Raw genomic sequence first — 15,497 nt, 5'->3', positions numbered from 1 at the left:
ATATGTGTATATACATACATGTATAGCTATATGTGTGTGTATGTAAGTATGCATGAACACTTGTAAAGCTGATGAGACAGGTGGTGGGACCCGACCAGAACACGTGTGTGTGTGTGTGTGTGTGTGTGTGTGTGTGTGTGTGTGTGTGTCTGTAGATGAATTTTCTTTTTCTTCTTTTACTTTCTCACTGGTTCATGAAGAGTTAACGAGTCCAAGCCTGTCAAGTGAGTTCCTTAAGCAACAGAAAAAAAGAAACCAATGTTAATTAGCATTGCAGAGAAAAGAAACCATCATTGATTAGCACAGAACAGTAAGAAAGAGTTTCCAGAGGCCATCAGTTTCTCTTCCCCTTTCTTCTGACTCTGTCCCATCTCCGTGCTTGTGAGACCAGGAGGTTCCCCACAGTAAAATAGTAATGATCACACCTGATTTAAGATTCACAACTGAGAACTTTACCTGTGACATTGGCAAACCAGACAAGAGTTTTTGACCTGTAGCTATCATGTAAGCTTAATTCATAATCATGGATGGTCTTCCACTAAGGAAGAAAACGTGTTGTTCATAAAGGACACACACCCACAATGCTCCTCTTGCTGGAAAAAAGCTCATAGAATTTTTTTAAAATTGAAAAATCTAAGAAAAATGATAAATTCTAAGAAGATTAGTGAAAGAATCTTATAGAGTAAGTGGCAGGCAAATGAGCCCACACAAGTGAAATGAATGAAGCAGAGGGAACCACAGAGCCAGCAGAGGGAAGAACACTGGTGTGCTCTGAGGAGAGAAAGGTATAAATGAGTGAACTCAGAAGATATAATGTGAGTGCCAGGGGCCACCAGAGTTCAGCAACGTAAATTAAGCCAGTTGAAGAGGTTCCCCACTGATCTGCGGTAGCACTGGTTCAGGACTGAAAGAGTGGAGTTAGCCAGTACTGTGTTTTACTGAAGGGACCGTAAGGCAGGCATGAAGAGGGAGGTGAGAATTGAGAAAGAATGGGCCTTGAGAGATGTTCAGTGCTTAGGAGCACTTGTTCTTGCAAAAGACCCAGGTTCACTCCCAGCACCCACATGGTGCCTCACAGTCATCTATAACTGCTGTTCCAGGGAATCCAATACCTTGTTCTGACCTCCAAGAGCACTCAACATGTATATGGTAGACATGCATGCAGGTGAGACACTCATAAACATAAAACAAAATTTTTTAAAAAATCTAAAAAAAAGTAAAGAGAGAAAGCAATAGAGTTAAACACTTAATGAAGTTGGGCATAGTGGTACACACCTTTAATTCCAGGACTCAAGAGGCAGAGGCAGGCAAATTTCTACAACTTCCAGCCAGCCTGGTCTACATAGCCAAGTTCCACAACAGCCAAGGCTACTTAGAAAGACCAAAGCTAAATGGAACAGACAGAGATGGAGGAGTCAGTGAAGCCAAGTGTAATGCACATACGCCTAGGACCCTACCATTTTTGAGTGGAGGTAAGAGATGACAAATTCAAGGCTACCCTAAACAATGGTGCTGCTAGAAACCATCTCTCGTTTTCAAAGCAATATAAAGGAGGTCTTAATGACATGAAAGTCCCATGGGGTGGTCAAGCCAGTTTTTCATGTGTGTATGTGTATAGGGTGGGGCACACAGGTACAATACATCTATATGTATGGAACAGCTAATAATCACAAGTGTTGGTTTTGACATCCACCTTGTTGGAAACAGGGTGTCTTCTTGTTTTGCCTATGTGTACTCTTGGGCGAGCTAGCCAGCTAGCCAGGAATTCACTTAGCGCCTCCTTCCATCTCCTACAGAAGTACTAGGGTTACAGGCACCTGCTTTCCACCATCAGTCTCTATGTGGGATCTAGGGATTCCATGGCAAGCTAAGTTTAGCCACTGAACCATTTCCCCAGCCCAACTAGTCAAACTTCTAAGTCCAGGTATACTGGAGAAATAAAGTTTGCCAATAACATCATCACTTTCAGCATCTGAGACACTAACAACCACTCATCTGTAATGGTCTGAACTGCTGTGGTGGCATTCCAGCAATGACATGTTCGGCTGCAGCCATGACTACTGTTATATCTTCTTGGTTAGTCAGACTGGTGGTACATTTGGATACCATCAGGCTTCCATACCCACAGGTTCTGCATTCTCAGATTCAACTGACATTAGATGGAAAATTCTGGAAGTAATTTCAAGTACATTGGAGGATATGTATAGGCATACACATCCTTATGTAACGGACCCAAGCATGTTTGGTATCCAAGGGAAGGAGAGCTCTAGAACCAATCCCTTTTTAATATTATGGAGAAACTACACATTTTTCTCTTAACAAAATTATGTTTGTTTCCTTTATGGTAGTTAGGATATTACAAGAATCTTTTTTGAATGAAGTACTTGATACCAAATATGTCATTTCAGAACTGTAAAAGGAGCTCTCCTACTCTCTGCCCTTCTCTCCCTGAGTCCTTTCTCCCTTCCCCTTCGCCCCTCTCTTCACTTGTTCCGAACTCTCCTCTCCTCCCCTCCCCTCCCCTCCTCCCTTCCTTCCCAACCCCACTTTCCATGTCCTAAATAAACTATATTACACACACACACACACACACACACACACACACACACACACACACACACAGAGAGAGAGAGAGAGAATTGTAAAAGGAGCATTAAAGGGGGACATTAAGCCAGGCTCTGTAGCCCAGCACACAGGAGCTTGAGGCAGGAAGATTCAAAATGTTCTGGGCTATACTGAAAATCATTCAGGACAAAGTTTCACAGGTATATGACCAGACTGGCAACATAAAGAGACAATGTTAAAAGTAATAAAGAAGCTCCGTGGTTAAGAGCACTGACTGTTCTTGCAGAGGTCCTGAGTTCAATTCCCAGTAACCACATGGTGGCTCACAACCATGTGTAATGAGATCTGATGCCCTCTTCTGGTGTGTCTGAAGACCGCTACAGTGTACTTGTATATAATAAATAAATCTTTAAAAAAAAATAAGAAAAGAAAAGAAGCTAAAACAACCTGGATGGTCATCCTGCCCATCAGGTAATTAAGAACAAACAAAACAGTATGAGAGAAAAACCTTGTCTCCTTTCTCTTAACCAAATGCCCACACTTGGAATAATAAAATGGCATAGCAGGTAGAGGCACCTGTCACAAAGCCTGACACCCTGAATTCATCCCCAGAGCCCACATGGTAGAAGCTGACTCCTACAAGCTGTCTCTGACACTCCATACACATGTACCCATACTCTCTCTCAGGAAAATATAATAAAACAGGTATATTTTAAGAACGTGATATTTGGGGCTGGGGATTTAGCTCAGTGGTAGAGCGCTTACCTAGGAAGCGCAAGGCCCTGGGTTCGGTCCCCAGCTCCGAAAAAAAGAACCAAAAAAAAAAAAAAAAAAAAAAAAAGAAGGTGGTATTTAACAGGAAGTGGGACTTAGGTAATATAATATTAATGGGTGGTATAGGAAAGCCAAACGGTGCAAGCAAGATGGTTCAGTGACCATTGGGTCAGGTACTGGCAACATGAGTTTGATCCCGAGGACCCACATGGTAAAAAGGAGGAAACTGTCTCTTGTAAGTTATTCTTTGGCCTCTACATGTGGACTGGGGCACAAGTGTGCACCTAGACCTGCACACACAAATGGCAAATAGGCTGTGATCTTGGATACCCAGAATTAAAAAATTACTAGCACATGCGTAAGCCTAGCAGTATGCATTCACTGTAAATGCTAGTTGTTGATGCAGGATATTTGATCATAATGAGACTGTGTTACTTACTGAAAAAAAAAAACAACTGTTTCTAGTTATGGTGTGGCTCTGCTCTTAGTACACACCTTTAATCCCAGACAATGAAGGTAAAATTAGTTTGTAGAAGGAAGCACTCACGTTAAAGTGTTGTTTAACTGAGTGGCAAACAAAGTGACAAAACAGAGAAAGATTTGACAAAGTAGGCAATGCCCAACTCTCCCAAGAGGAGAGGAAAAGGAAGCTACTTAAGGGAGCTGTGCAGAGAAGACAAAGGAGGCAGCTTTACCAGACAGAGGGCCAGGATACAGAGGGAGAACAAAGTAGACACAGGTGAAGACAGAACAAGCCAGAGAATGAGAAGGAGCCAGAAGATTAGAAAATATTGCTGGAGTTATTTTGAAGTCAAGCAGAGCAAAAATAGGGAAGGGGGGGTGGGAAAAAGGGGGAAGGGACAGGCTAGATTGAACCAGTTAGTGTGGAGAGTTTGAGCCACAACAGCTCAGCTGAGTTGAATCAGGCGGCAAGTTCAGAAAGAGGCTCAATTCACTCTAGGGCTACGTAAGACTGTCCAGAGCTTAGAAGCTTACAGGAGTAGTCCTAAGTTAGCAGACAGAGGCAGTGAGTCTCAGAGACAGCAGTTACTTCAGGAGAATAAAGGTTACTATTACAAGTTGCTATTTTCAGTCAATTTACTGTTGTTTATAGGCAAATGTAATGTTGTTAATCCTTAAGAAGTACAAAAAGATAAAAACAGAACATTCCAGTTCTGCTAATTTACCAGGGCTCTGACCCGAGTCAAAACACTTCTTAGGTCATCTTTTCTACAAGAGGAAAGTAAGAATGCAGACTTCCTAAAGCCATCCTAGAGAGTAAATGATATCATGCAAACTTAGCCCTTAAGACAGACCCCAAGACTCACAAGGGCTGCTTTTAAGTGGTGTTTCTCATTTTAACAATATGGAAGAAGGAAACCGTATTAACATAATATTGCTACAAAATCTACAAGGCTTTTGACGACACTCAAATACCAAAGTATATGTATCACACATGTACTACTCCCATGAGAGCTTAAGTCTCTAGTTATGACTTCTCCAACCAGATCTGAGACCCCAATCATCTCAACATTTTAACCTTGATACCAAACATCTTTCCAACATAACCTAGTCACAACCAAACTCAGCAGGCAGCATGCCTAGCCTACTGCTCAAGAAGGTAGCATCCCGGGGTTGGGGATTTAGCTCAGTGGTAGAGCGCTTGCCTAGGAAGCGCAAGGCCCTGGGTTCGGTCCCCAGCTCTGAGAAAAAGAACCAAAAAAAAAAAAAAAAAAAAAAAGAAGGTAGCATCCCTAATTACTGTTCCTCTCAAGCCTCACACCAACCCAAAACAAAGTCCCCCTGGACCTACCACAAATTACATGTCAAATGGTTAGCTGGTGGTACACACCTCTAACTCCAGAACTCAAACTGTTAGATCTGTGAGTTCCTGACCAGCCAGGGCTACAGAGACCTGTGTCTTAGTTACTACAGTTATGAAGAAAAACCACAGCCAAAGCAATTTATAGAAGAAAGCATTTACTTAAAGGCTTGCTTACAGTTTCAGAAGATTAGTCTATGAACATCAGAGCAGGAAGCAGATAGGCATGGTGCTGAGGGCTTGTATCCTGACCTGAAAACTAGGGCTGGTATGGGTTTGTGAAACATCAAAGCCCACCCTCAGTGACACACCTGCTCCAACAAGGACACACAGACACACAAACACACGGACACACACACACACCTCTACCCCTCCTAATCCTTCCTCAATAGTCTACCAACTGGAGATGGAGTACTCAAGTACTCAAATATATTAGCCTAAGGGACATTCTCATTCAAACCACCACATCCTGTCTCAAAAAAAAAAAAAAAAAAAAAAAGAGAGAGGAGGAAGGTGAGGAAGAGGAAAAGGAGGAAGGTGAGGAGGAAAGAAAAAGAAACAGAAAAAAAAAAAAAAAAAACACAGCACTGTCACTGCTACCAAGCCAGCCCTTGCTACCAAGGGCTTCTTCTGCTATTCCTTTCCTTTCCCACTAAGGATTAAAGGACTGTTCCTCATATAAACCCTACCACATTTAAAATAGGATCACATGACCTTAGATGTAGTAAGTTTGAGGCCAGCCTAAGCCCTATGAAAACCTGTCTCAAAAAAATAAACAAAATAAACCCTGTACGTCTGTATATCCAGTGGCTTTCAACTTTGTCTTAACACCATACTAATTATACTCTAGCTGTGAGGGCTGGAGAGATGGCTCAGAGGTTAAGAGCACAGGCTGCTCTTCCAGAGGTCCTGAATTCAATTTCCAGCAACCACATGGTGGCTCAAAACCATCTGTAATGGGATCTGATGCCCTCTTCTGGTGTGTCTGAAGACAGCTACAGTGTGCTCATATACATAAAATAAATAAATCTTAAAAAAATTAAACTAGAGGCTGGGGATTTAGCTCAGTGGTAGAGCGCTTACCTAGGAAGCGCAAGGCCCTGGGTTCGGTCCCCAGCTCCGAAAAAAAAGAACCAAAGAAAAAAATTAAACTAGAAACATGATAGCTATGAATATTTAAAAATTCTAAAAACTTGTGTCCCGTCAACCCTGACAGTGAGTCCCATGCTAGCCAGGGCTACATAGTGAAAAATGAGAGCTTGTATCACTAAGTAAGTGAACAAAGAAAACCCAAACAACAGGCTCATTAGAATAGAATGCCTCAGGGCTGGAGGGATGGCTCAGTGGTTAAGAGTACTGGCTGCGGGGCTGGAGAGATGGCTCAGCGATTAAGAGCACCCGACTGGGGGCTGGGGATTTAGCTCAGTGGTAGAGCGCTTACCTAGGAAGCGCAAGGCCCTGGGTTCGGTCCCCAGCTCCAAAAAAAAGAACCAAAAAAAAAAAAAAAAAAAAAAAAAAAGCACCCGACTGCTCTTCCAGAGGTCATGAGTTCAATTCCCAGCAACCACATGGTGGCTCACAACCATCTGTAAAGAGATCTGATGCCCTCTTCTGGTGTATCTGAAGACAGCTACAGTGTACTTATATATATAATAAATAAAATAAAATCTAAAAAAAAAAAAAAAAAAAAAAGTACTGGCTGTTCTTCCAGAGGTCCTGAGTTCAATTCGCAGATGGTGGTTCATAGTCATCTATACAAGGATCTGATGCCCTCTTCTGACATGCAGGTACACATGCAGCAGAGCACTCATACATAAAATAAATAAAATAAACTTTAAAAAAAAAGAATAGAATGTCTCTAACAAACATTAGAAAAGGTTTTATGCTAAAATTTCTGAAAGAGAGAAAACTGAGTGATGAGTGTCCTTGAGTAGAGAAGAAGGCGTGGCATCTAATGGCAGAGCCAAGGAACTGACCTAAGGAAGACGGGTGACTCATTCATGCACCAGAAATAAAGACTAATGAACAGCGCTACCAGAAAGTGCTTAGACTGAGCCATAAGGCCTGTGGCGCTGCCAACTGCTCAAGCGGCCTCATGCTACGGTATCTTGGAAGGAACATGGAGAAAACGTGTGAACATCAGATATTTCCTGGAAGGACTCTTGGAGATGACAGAAGAGTTGGAAACTGTGGTATCACTATGACAAACATCTGACGGCAAAGGCTCAAAGGCAATCCACTGTCAGTATGGAGAATGAAGCCACTTCTTCAGCAGCTTTCTCTGAAGAAGGTGAGCAAACATTACTAAAGGGCTGACTTCCCACAACAGCCAATGCTGCAACATAGCACAAAACAGCCATGCTGAGCAAACATGTGTGCACTTACACAGTAAGGTGGCTAGCTAATTTCTTCAAAAGAAATTAATACTCCCTGTATTTTAGTAAATATTAGCTTTCCCAAACCCCATCCATCTCTCTCTCTCTCTCTCTCTCTCTCTCTCTCTCTCTCTCTCTTTTATTTATTTTATTTTTTTATTTTTTTATTTTTTATTTTTTTTGGAGACAGGGCCTCATTATATAGTCCAATTTGGCCTCAAACATTATCTATGGGGGAAACATTTCTTTCAGTGATGTAGCCACTAGTAAGATGCCCATGTTGTTCCTGTATCGGTCCCTTCACTCATGCTCCTTTAAATAACCCTAACTAAGCTTACTGATTCATTTTATTTATATATATATATATATATATATATATATATATATATATATATGACACAAAGGTAGAGTGGAACTATATGGAAACAGCAAGAGTAGGAAATAGCAGTGAGTGTGAATGTGGACAAAGTACATTAAACATACATACGAAGATGCCACAGTGAAACCCATTATATGTGGTTGATAATATATGCTAGGAAAACTGTATTTTAAAACTTGGTAAGTCTAACCATCCTACAACTCCTATAGGTCTCATCATTAAGTCTGCTTAGCTGTACAGTTTGTTTTTCTTGTCTCTATAGATAAAAACTTTCAAAGTACAGCCTATTTGCTGGATATATCACTAAGAACCGGTTCCATCCAGGGGAAGTTCCTGCCTGCATTCTAAAGCAATACTGCCACCAGAAGACTAAAAAGAAAAGTAACGGCCATCAACTCCAGCTAATTACAGAATATTTACTAATCTCCATCGGTGACTACCTAACAACTCCCTGATGCCAACAGGACACCCATTACTCCTTGTACCTCACCCCACTCCTCCCCACTCCCTCTCTGTTTGCAGCATCAAGTAAACCTGACACTGCATGGTGTTTCAAATCTGCGTTCGTCCCCAAGTGCGTGAAAACAAGAGAACAGATGAACGTTTAATGGCTTTCTGCTGTCAATTAAGGGGAAAAAGTGAATAAATGTCATGAGATGAGCGAAGGACCCTCCATGCGAAGGACCCAAATAAGCGCTAACGCGCTAACGGTGCGGTGTTTTGGGGAGATCACAACCTTCACGTAAAGACTACGAAAGAAAAGAGGGAGGAGGGGAAGGGAAAGAGGAAAAGAGAGGGAGAGGGGGAGAGAAAGACGGAGGAGAGAGAGAAGCAAAAAGAAGGGATACCAAAAGGAAAAGAGAAAGGAGAGGAAGAACGGGGAGAGAGAAAAGAAACTGGAGATTAAGTAAAACAGAAACCACTCGGAAGAGATGAACTTGACTGTCCAACTTCACGCTGTACCCAAACGCCCTGTCTCAGCGCAGGCGTTCCCCACGGGCGTGTACAAACGTTACAAAGTCTTCAAGCCTTTGGCCACAAGTTACCACTTTGCGAAGCGCCAAGCAGCACCGCAACGTGTCACCGAGCCGCCGCCTGCCTCGTACCCCAAGCCGAGGGGCGATGCCAGCGCGATCCCGGACCCTGGCGGCAGCGCGCCAGAGTTAAAGCGCCGAGGCGAGGAGCGCGCCCGCCCGCCCCGGCCGCGCGCCCGTTCGCACCGCCGCTCACCCGGTAGTTGCTCGAGCCCACCCAGCCGGTGAGCGCGTCCACTGTCTTGGCCAGGCGGCTCGGGTCGTCCTCCAGGTCCGGGATGGCGCCGGGCGCGCCGAGGTAAAGCAGCAGCTCCTCGCCCGCCTGCAGCCGGCCGCTCACGTCCTTCTGCAGCACTTGGGCGCAGAAGTACTCGGCGCCGCGGGGCTCCATGGCCGCGCCCGCCGCCCCTCAGCCGCCCTCGCCCCTCCGCCGCCAACTTTCCTCGCAGCACCGCCAAGTCGCGGCGGTGAAGACTCCGGGACGCGCCCGCCACCCAGAGGCGCCGCTCCCTGGGGCGCGGCGGCCGGCGGGGGACGGCCCCCCTAAACTAATCAAACTCGGCGCCCCCCGGTCCCAGCCCCGCTTCAGAGGCTGCGGCTGCCGGCGACGTCAGCGCGCGCGTGACGTCAGAGCGACGCGCCCGGCCTCCCGGCGCGCCCGAGCCCCTCGTGGGCTGCGGCCTGTAGCGTTACTGAGGACCAGAGCGTTGGGCTGTCGGGGCCGTGTGGGTTGACTCGCGTGGGCGACCCCAGAAAGCCCCTGTGGGAATCCCGGCGTCTCCGGCGTTTCGCCCCGCCTCCATCATCAAGACTGAAAGAAAACTTTCTGGTACTTGTTCTCTCCCTGCCCCGCCTCTGCCGTCTTTTAAAACCGGAATACACGGGTCGTATTCTTCCTCGGCAAAGGCCTGGCTGTCCCTTCCTGCAGCCGCCCACACAGTCGCCCTGGAAGACTTTGTTTCTTCTAGTTGATACCGAGTGTTTGCAAATGGATCCACATTTCTGTTGACTCACTTTCACCTCCCAACCTCACTCCGGAAAGTTCCCAGACAGCTCTAACCTACTGCCTCTAATCTGCCCTAGGCAGATTTTGTTTGGATAGGGATTTATATAGTACAGGATGTCCACGAACTTACCCTATAGCAGAAGATGATCTTAAACTTCTGGCCCTACCTCTCAAGCCTGAACCACAAAACTCGAGTTTTATTTTGGGATGGCCGGGGCTGTTAATTAATTAATTAATTTACTTTTATTTTATGTGTACATGTGTGCACCTGAGTGTGTGCGCGCGCACCATGTGCACACTTGCACACATGTGCTTGCTTACAGAAGCCAAAAAAGGAGGTCAGATCTGGAGTTACAGGCAGCTGTTAGCCACCTGATGTGGGTAGTGGGAACCGAACTTGGGTTCTCCGCAAAAACAACAAGTCCTTAACTGCTGAGCCTTCTCTCCAGCCCAGTGTTGTTGAGAATAGGTTTAGCTGAGAAACGTGAACTAGTGTGGGACTCTTGATCCTTCTCCCTCGGTGTCTTGCATTCTAAATTTATTTCTAACATGGTAGGGTAATTTTCCCTTTTTTAAATTATATAACTTTACCCTTTTTTAAATTATATAACTCTACACTATGTTCTTTTTCCTTTCCTTCCCCACTCCCAATTTCTTTAACTCTGATCTCAGTATCTGTAGGGCTCAATCTGCTGCTGTATTCTTTGAGTCTAACTTCTCATAGCAAAATGTTGGTATTTCATTCCATGAAGTGTGTATCTTTAAGGTCTCTACCTTTTTTATACTTAACCATTTCCCATTATACTCTGGCTTGTTGATCCATTCATATAGCAATAGGCATCTGGGTTGTTCATGGTTTTTATAATTATTTCCATATGCACCTGAGTTTGGGTGCCCTTGGAAGCAGAGACATCAGGTTTCCTCTTGCAGATGACCCAGGTTCGATTCCCAGTATCCACATGGCAGCTCACCACCATCTACCTACAATTCCAGAAGATCTAATGCCCTTTTTGACTTCCAAAGGCACCAGGCATACCCATGGCACACATATATAAAATGCTCATACACATTAAAAAGTACATAAAATAAGTATTTTTAAAAGTTTTTTTTTTAATTTTTAAAATACCATTCCTTAAATAATGCAGGTGGTGCTTTGAATGTTGCTATATAGAACTGTCTTTCTCTTGGTGGAGCACTCCTGTAATCCTAGCACATGGGCAGCAGGACGGTCAGGAGTTCAAGACCAGCCTAGGCTACTGAGATCTTCTCTCAAAACAAAACAGTAGATAGAGAAATTACTCAGTGGTCAAGAGCACTTGTTTTTGCAGAGACCCAGGCTTGAGTCCCAGCACCGACATGGCAAGCCATAGTTGTCTGTAACTCCAGTTCTAGGGGATCTAACATTCTCTTTTAGTCTCCTTGGCCAATAGGCATGCACGCAGTGCATATATAGATACGCAGGAAATATAGCCATACACATAAATCTTTAAAAGCACAAAGGTGCAGGGAAATGAAAGGATTGGATGGAATTTTAGGAAAGAAAATGATAACCTGAGAATCCCGTCATGACCAGTCATTAGAATGTACCCAGGAGCACATGTCTATTCTCAACAAGACAGGAGACTGACTTCCCGGCCTATTAGGTATTTGTGAAAATAGTGGAAACTCTGAGGAAATTTTTTTCTAATGGGAGTATTTTCCATACAAAAGCTAGGAAAAAAGTGAGCACACGACTAGTTTGAAGTCATGTTTTCAACAAATGTCCACCAAGAAAGGCATTGTGTTCTCTTCTGGGTGGGGTATTAGGGAACAATGGGAGTGGCTTACTCAAGATTTGGCACAGCCCAACTGGAAACAACACCGATGTTGGCACTCTAGGAAATAGATGTGTCGTAGCCACACAGTAGAATTCTTGTCGAAATAACAATAAAATGACTCGGAGAGGACAAAAGTAGGGATGTCACTCAGTGGTAGAACACTTGCCTGGACGGGAAAGGGCCTGGTAAGATGACAGAACCAAAACAGCCGCTGAGTTGAAACACTGGGGGCTGTGGGCTCCTCTTGTCACATCTCCACATCAACAGTGGTTTGGATTGGCCCTCTCACTGTGTGCCGGTGTGCAGGACTCCATGTAGCCCTTCAGTTGAAAAACACCCTCTACTGGATTTTTTTTTTTTTTTTTTAAGATTCTGAGCTAACTGCTGGACAGAAAGATTTTAAGCACCTCTTCAGGAAAAGATCTCAACCCCAACATTTCAGTTTCAGAAACAGGAATGTTAAAAATGGTGAATCTGCACTCCGGGCTGAAGGTTCCATTTTGTTTTGTTCTCAATTTTTTTATTCCATTATTAAGGGGGGAAGGGGACATGGCAAAAGCATGGAGCTGTGCATGTTCCCACGTGAAAATACAATATAACAGTAAACATAACCCATCAGCCTCCAACATGGTCCCCCCATCTTCACCTGTAGATTTCTATGCTCTTGAGAGGACTGCTCTCTGTGGTGAGCGTAGTTGACCTATGAAAACGAAAGATGGCTATGGAAATAGCTTCAACTTGTCTCTTGAGAGGAAGCCAGCTGCCCTGTCAAGACAATCAGGACAGCTGCTTCTTGGTGAAAGCCAGATGACCTTGAAGCCTCCCCGTGGCCTTCAGACAATCACAGCCTTGGCTGCTGTCTTAGCTGTCACCTCAGGAAAGAACCGGAGCCAAATAAGTGGGGGAGTCTCTCAAGCTCCTGCCCTGCTGGGATGTGAGAGATGATGAATGGTACCCTTGTTCTAGGCCGTCCAGAGTGCGGCCGCCTGCTGCTAGCAACATAGCCAATACAGCAAATCAGGCGAGCCAAAGTGCAGCTCAAACTTTTTAGTAAATTTTAATCGGAAAGCTCCGCTAAATGAAATGGAAACCTGCTGCTTAAAACATTCATTTGCAGGCAAGGGGGACAGGATTTTATTTACAGGACTTTGTAGATTTTTTTTTGTTACAAAATGTTTTTAAAATGATCTTTCATAAAGTGGAAGTTTTTAACATGAGATCGGCCGGTCCTTGTAGACTCTCAGGAAGTCTCCTGTCCACGCGGTGAGGTGGCATCTTTACAGTTTGTTTTTCAGAAATCTACTAAGTTCTCATCCTTGCTGTGGAAATGCTTAAAAATACCCAAACTGAGACCAGTCCCATGGGCAAGAGCCAATCTCTAACATTATTAACAATACTCTGCTATGCTTGCAGCCCAGATCCTGGCATAACTGTCTTCTTAGAGGCTTCACCCAGCAGCTGACTGAAACAGATGCAGAGACCTACTGCCAAACATTGAATGGAGCTCGAGGAGTCTTGTGGAAGAGTCAAGGGAAGGATTGAGGGACCCAAAGAGGACAAGGACTCCACAGGAAGACCAACAGAGTCAACTAACCTGTACCCTTGGAAGTTCCCAGAGACTGAATCACCAACCAAAGACCTAGAACCCGCACATATGTAGTTGATGTGCACCTTGATCTTTGTGTGGGTCCTCCAACAACTGGAGCGGGGGCTGTCCCTGACTCTGTTACCTGTCCGTGGATCCTGGTCCCCTAATTGGCCTGGCTTGTCTGGATGTGCCTACTCCTGCAGAGACTTTATATGCCAGGGTAGAGTGACACCCAGGAAGGGGACTCCTCCCTCTCAGAGGAGAAGAGGAGGGGCAGGGGAAGGAATTGTGGGAGGGGGGACTCAGAGGAGGGGGGGATATTGAGATATAAAGTGAATAAATGAATTAATGAAAAAGTAGTGTGTTAAGGGTTGGAGAGATGGCTCAGCAGTTGAGTGCTGACTGCCTTTCCAGAGGACCTGGGTTTAGTTCCTAGAACCCATATTGTTGCTCACAACTGTCAGAAACTCCAGTTCCAGGGGTATCCACTGTTCTCTTCTGGCCTTCTCAGTCCCTAGACACACGGGTAATACACAGACATACAAGCAGGCAAAAACTCATACACACAAAATAAAAAACAATGTGACATTTAAGAAATTTAGCTTAGTGGCAGAGTATTTGAGAAAAAAAAGTGCATTTAAAATCAATATGGTGACACATAACTTTACTGTCAGAATTTGGGGGGCTGAATCAGGGAGAATCAGAGAATTGAGACCATCCTGGGCTACAAGTCAGCTTTTGAGCCACCCTGGGCTGCATTGCCAGAACTGTTCCTCAGGAACAACAACAAGAAAAGTGGCATTTAAATCAAATTATGCAAGTGTCTAAGGAAACTCTGGTGGCTGTTTTTCAAGAACAGAATACCCTGACTAAACACAATAAAATACACAGCTCAACTTAAAATTGCTCAAAACTTTGATACTGATTGTTAATTACCTTGGGAAATTGAAGAGGAAGGAAGGAAAGAAGTTAGTTTCGTGACACTTTAGATGATAGTTATTTCCAAATTTGTTTAGGACAGAAAACAAGTTGCCAATCTGAAAAGTTGTTTTCTTGTAAAAATGACATCTAAATATATATTCAGGACTATACATAATCCAAGCCTCCTTACATTTAGATGAATATATGTTATTAACAAGGCAATTGTTAATTTCTTTTTAATTTAACCTCTTGAATATCCTATTGCCCTGTGTCCTGGAGACCCTGCAGCTTTAGATCTGCAGAACTAGTCCCTTCATGAGCTCCAGCAGTTCATAAATGGAGGGCAGGGCTTGGGTGGGCCACTCAAAGCCCTGGATTGGGCCTCGGGTAATTGAGCAGCACTGCCCCACCTCAGCCAATGCTGCAATCAGCAAGGAGTGGGGCCACTTCTGCTCTCCTGCCCTTAGGGCTGGCTCACCTGCTCCTTAGCCACCAGGGCCTGCAGCAGGTGGCAAATGGGGGTGGGGCATCTCTCCCTCACCACAGCTAACAAGTGCTGGGACCAGTTCTTCCCTACTGGCAATTGTTAATGTGTAATGGAGACGTCTATAGAGGCATTAGCTGATAAAATAAATATTAAAAATCATTTTCCAGGAACATAAATCGTAGCTGGGTGTAGTAATGCACACCTGTAATGCTAGCACTTGAAAGCTTGGTAGGCAGAGGAAGGCAATGCTTGCCTAATGTGTTCATAGTGAGTTCCTGGCAGGGCAGGGCTACACAGTGGGACCCTTTTTAAAAAGAAAAGTCTTTAGCACACTGAATTTTCTAGAAACAAATGTATGGGCATATGTAGAGATGAAACCAAATATATGACAGAATTCCAGAATAGCTCAATTCTGTCCCAGAATACTTTGTTGCAAAGACTTGTTTTTGTGCTTTCGGGGAAGGGTAGCGAAAGGTAAATGTGGCCTTTTGAAAATCCAAAGATGGGTGGTGGGTAGGAAAGAGCTCAGAGGGTAAAAGTAAGCCTTAGAACACATGAAAGCTGGACAGCAAGTGGGCACATAGTCCCAGCATTCCTATAGGGAGATGAAGACGGAAACGGGAATCCCGGAAGTTTGTGGGTCACTGTGGTACCTCTATAGACTCCGGTGTGAGTGCTTGGCCCATAGGGGTTGGCCCTATTAGGAGGCGTGGCCTTGTTGGAGTGGGC

At 44.4% G+C, this 15,497-nt stretch overlaps 1 protein-coding gene and 1 long non-coding RNA gene across 30 annotated transcripts in view; one reads left to right on the top strand and one right to left on the bottom strand.

The window, feature by feature from the left end:
* The window catches only part of Clasp2 (cytoplasmic linker associated protein 2), a 181,493-nt gene extending 171,918 nt beyond the window's left edge, over positions 1 to 9,575 (bottom strand). For all 29 annotated transcript variants that reach the window (XM_087560097.1, XM_087560099.1, XM_087560105.1 and 26 more), the window contains exon 1: positions 9,146 to 9,575. In XM_087560097.1, the coding sequence (XP_087416223.1) occupies positions 9,146 to 9,340 (195 nt within the window). In that variant the 5' untranslated portion in view covers positions 9,341 to 9,575. The remainder of the gene's footprint in view (positions 1 to 9,145) is intronic.
* Positions 9,576 to 9,578: 3 nt separating this feature from the next.
* LOC134480240 (uncharacterized) lies at positions 9,579 to 13,716 on the top strand. Its single transcript, XR_015628083.1, has 2 exons — positions 9,579 to 9,778; positions 13,186 to 13,716. It is a non-coding gene; the product is annotated as an uncharacterized LOC134480240 (long non-coding RNA).
* Positions 13,717 to 15,497: the final 1,781 nt, after the last annotated feature.

Source organism: Rattus norvegicus, chromosome 8, assembly GCF_021556685.1.
Source record: "Rattus norvegicus strain SHRSP/BbbUtx chromosome 8, alternate assembly SHRSP_T2T, whole genome shotgun sequence".
In the NCBI taxonomy this organism is placed as follows: domain Eukaryota; kingdom Metazoa; phylum Chordata; class Mammalia; order Rodentia; family Muridae; genus Rattus; species Rattus norvegicus.
This window is presented reverse-complemented; position numbering and strand designations above follow the sequence as displayed.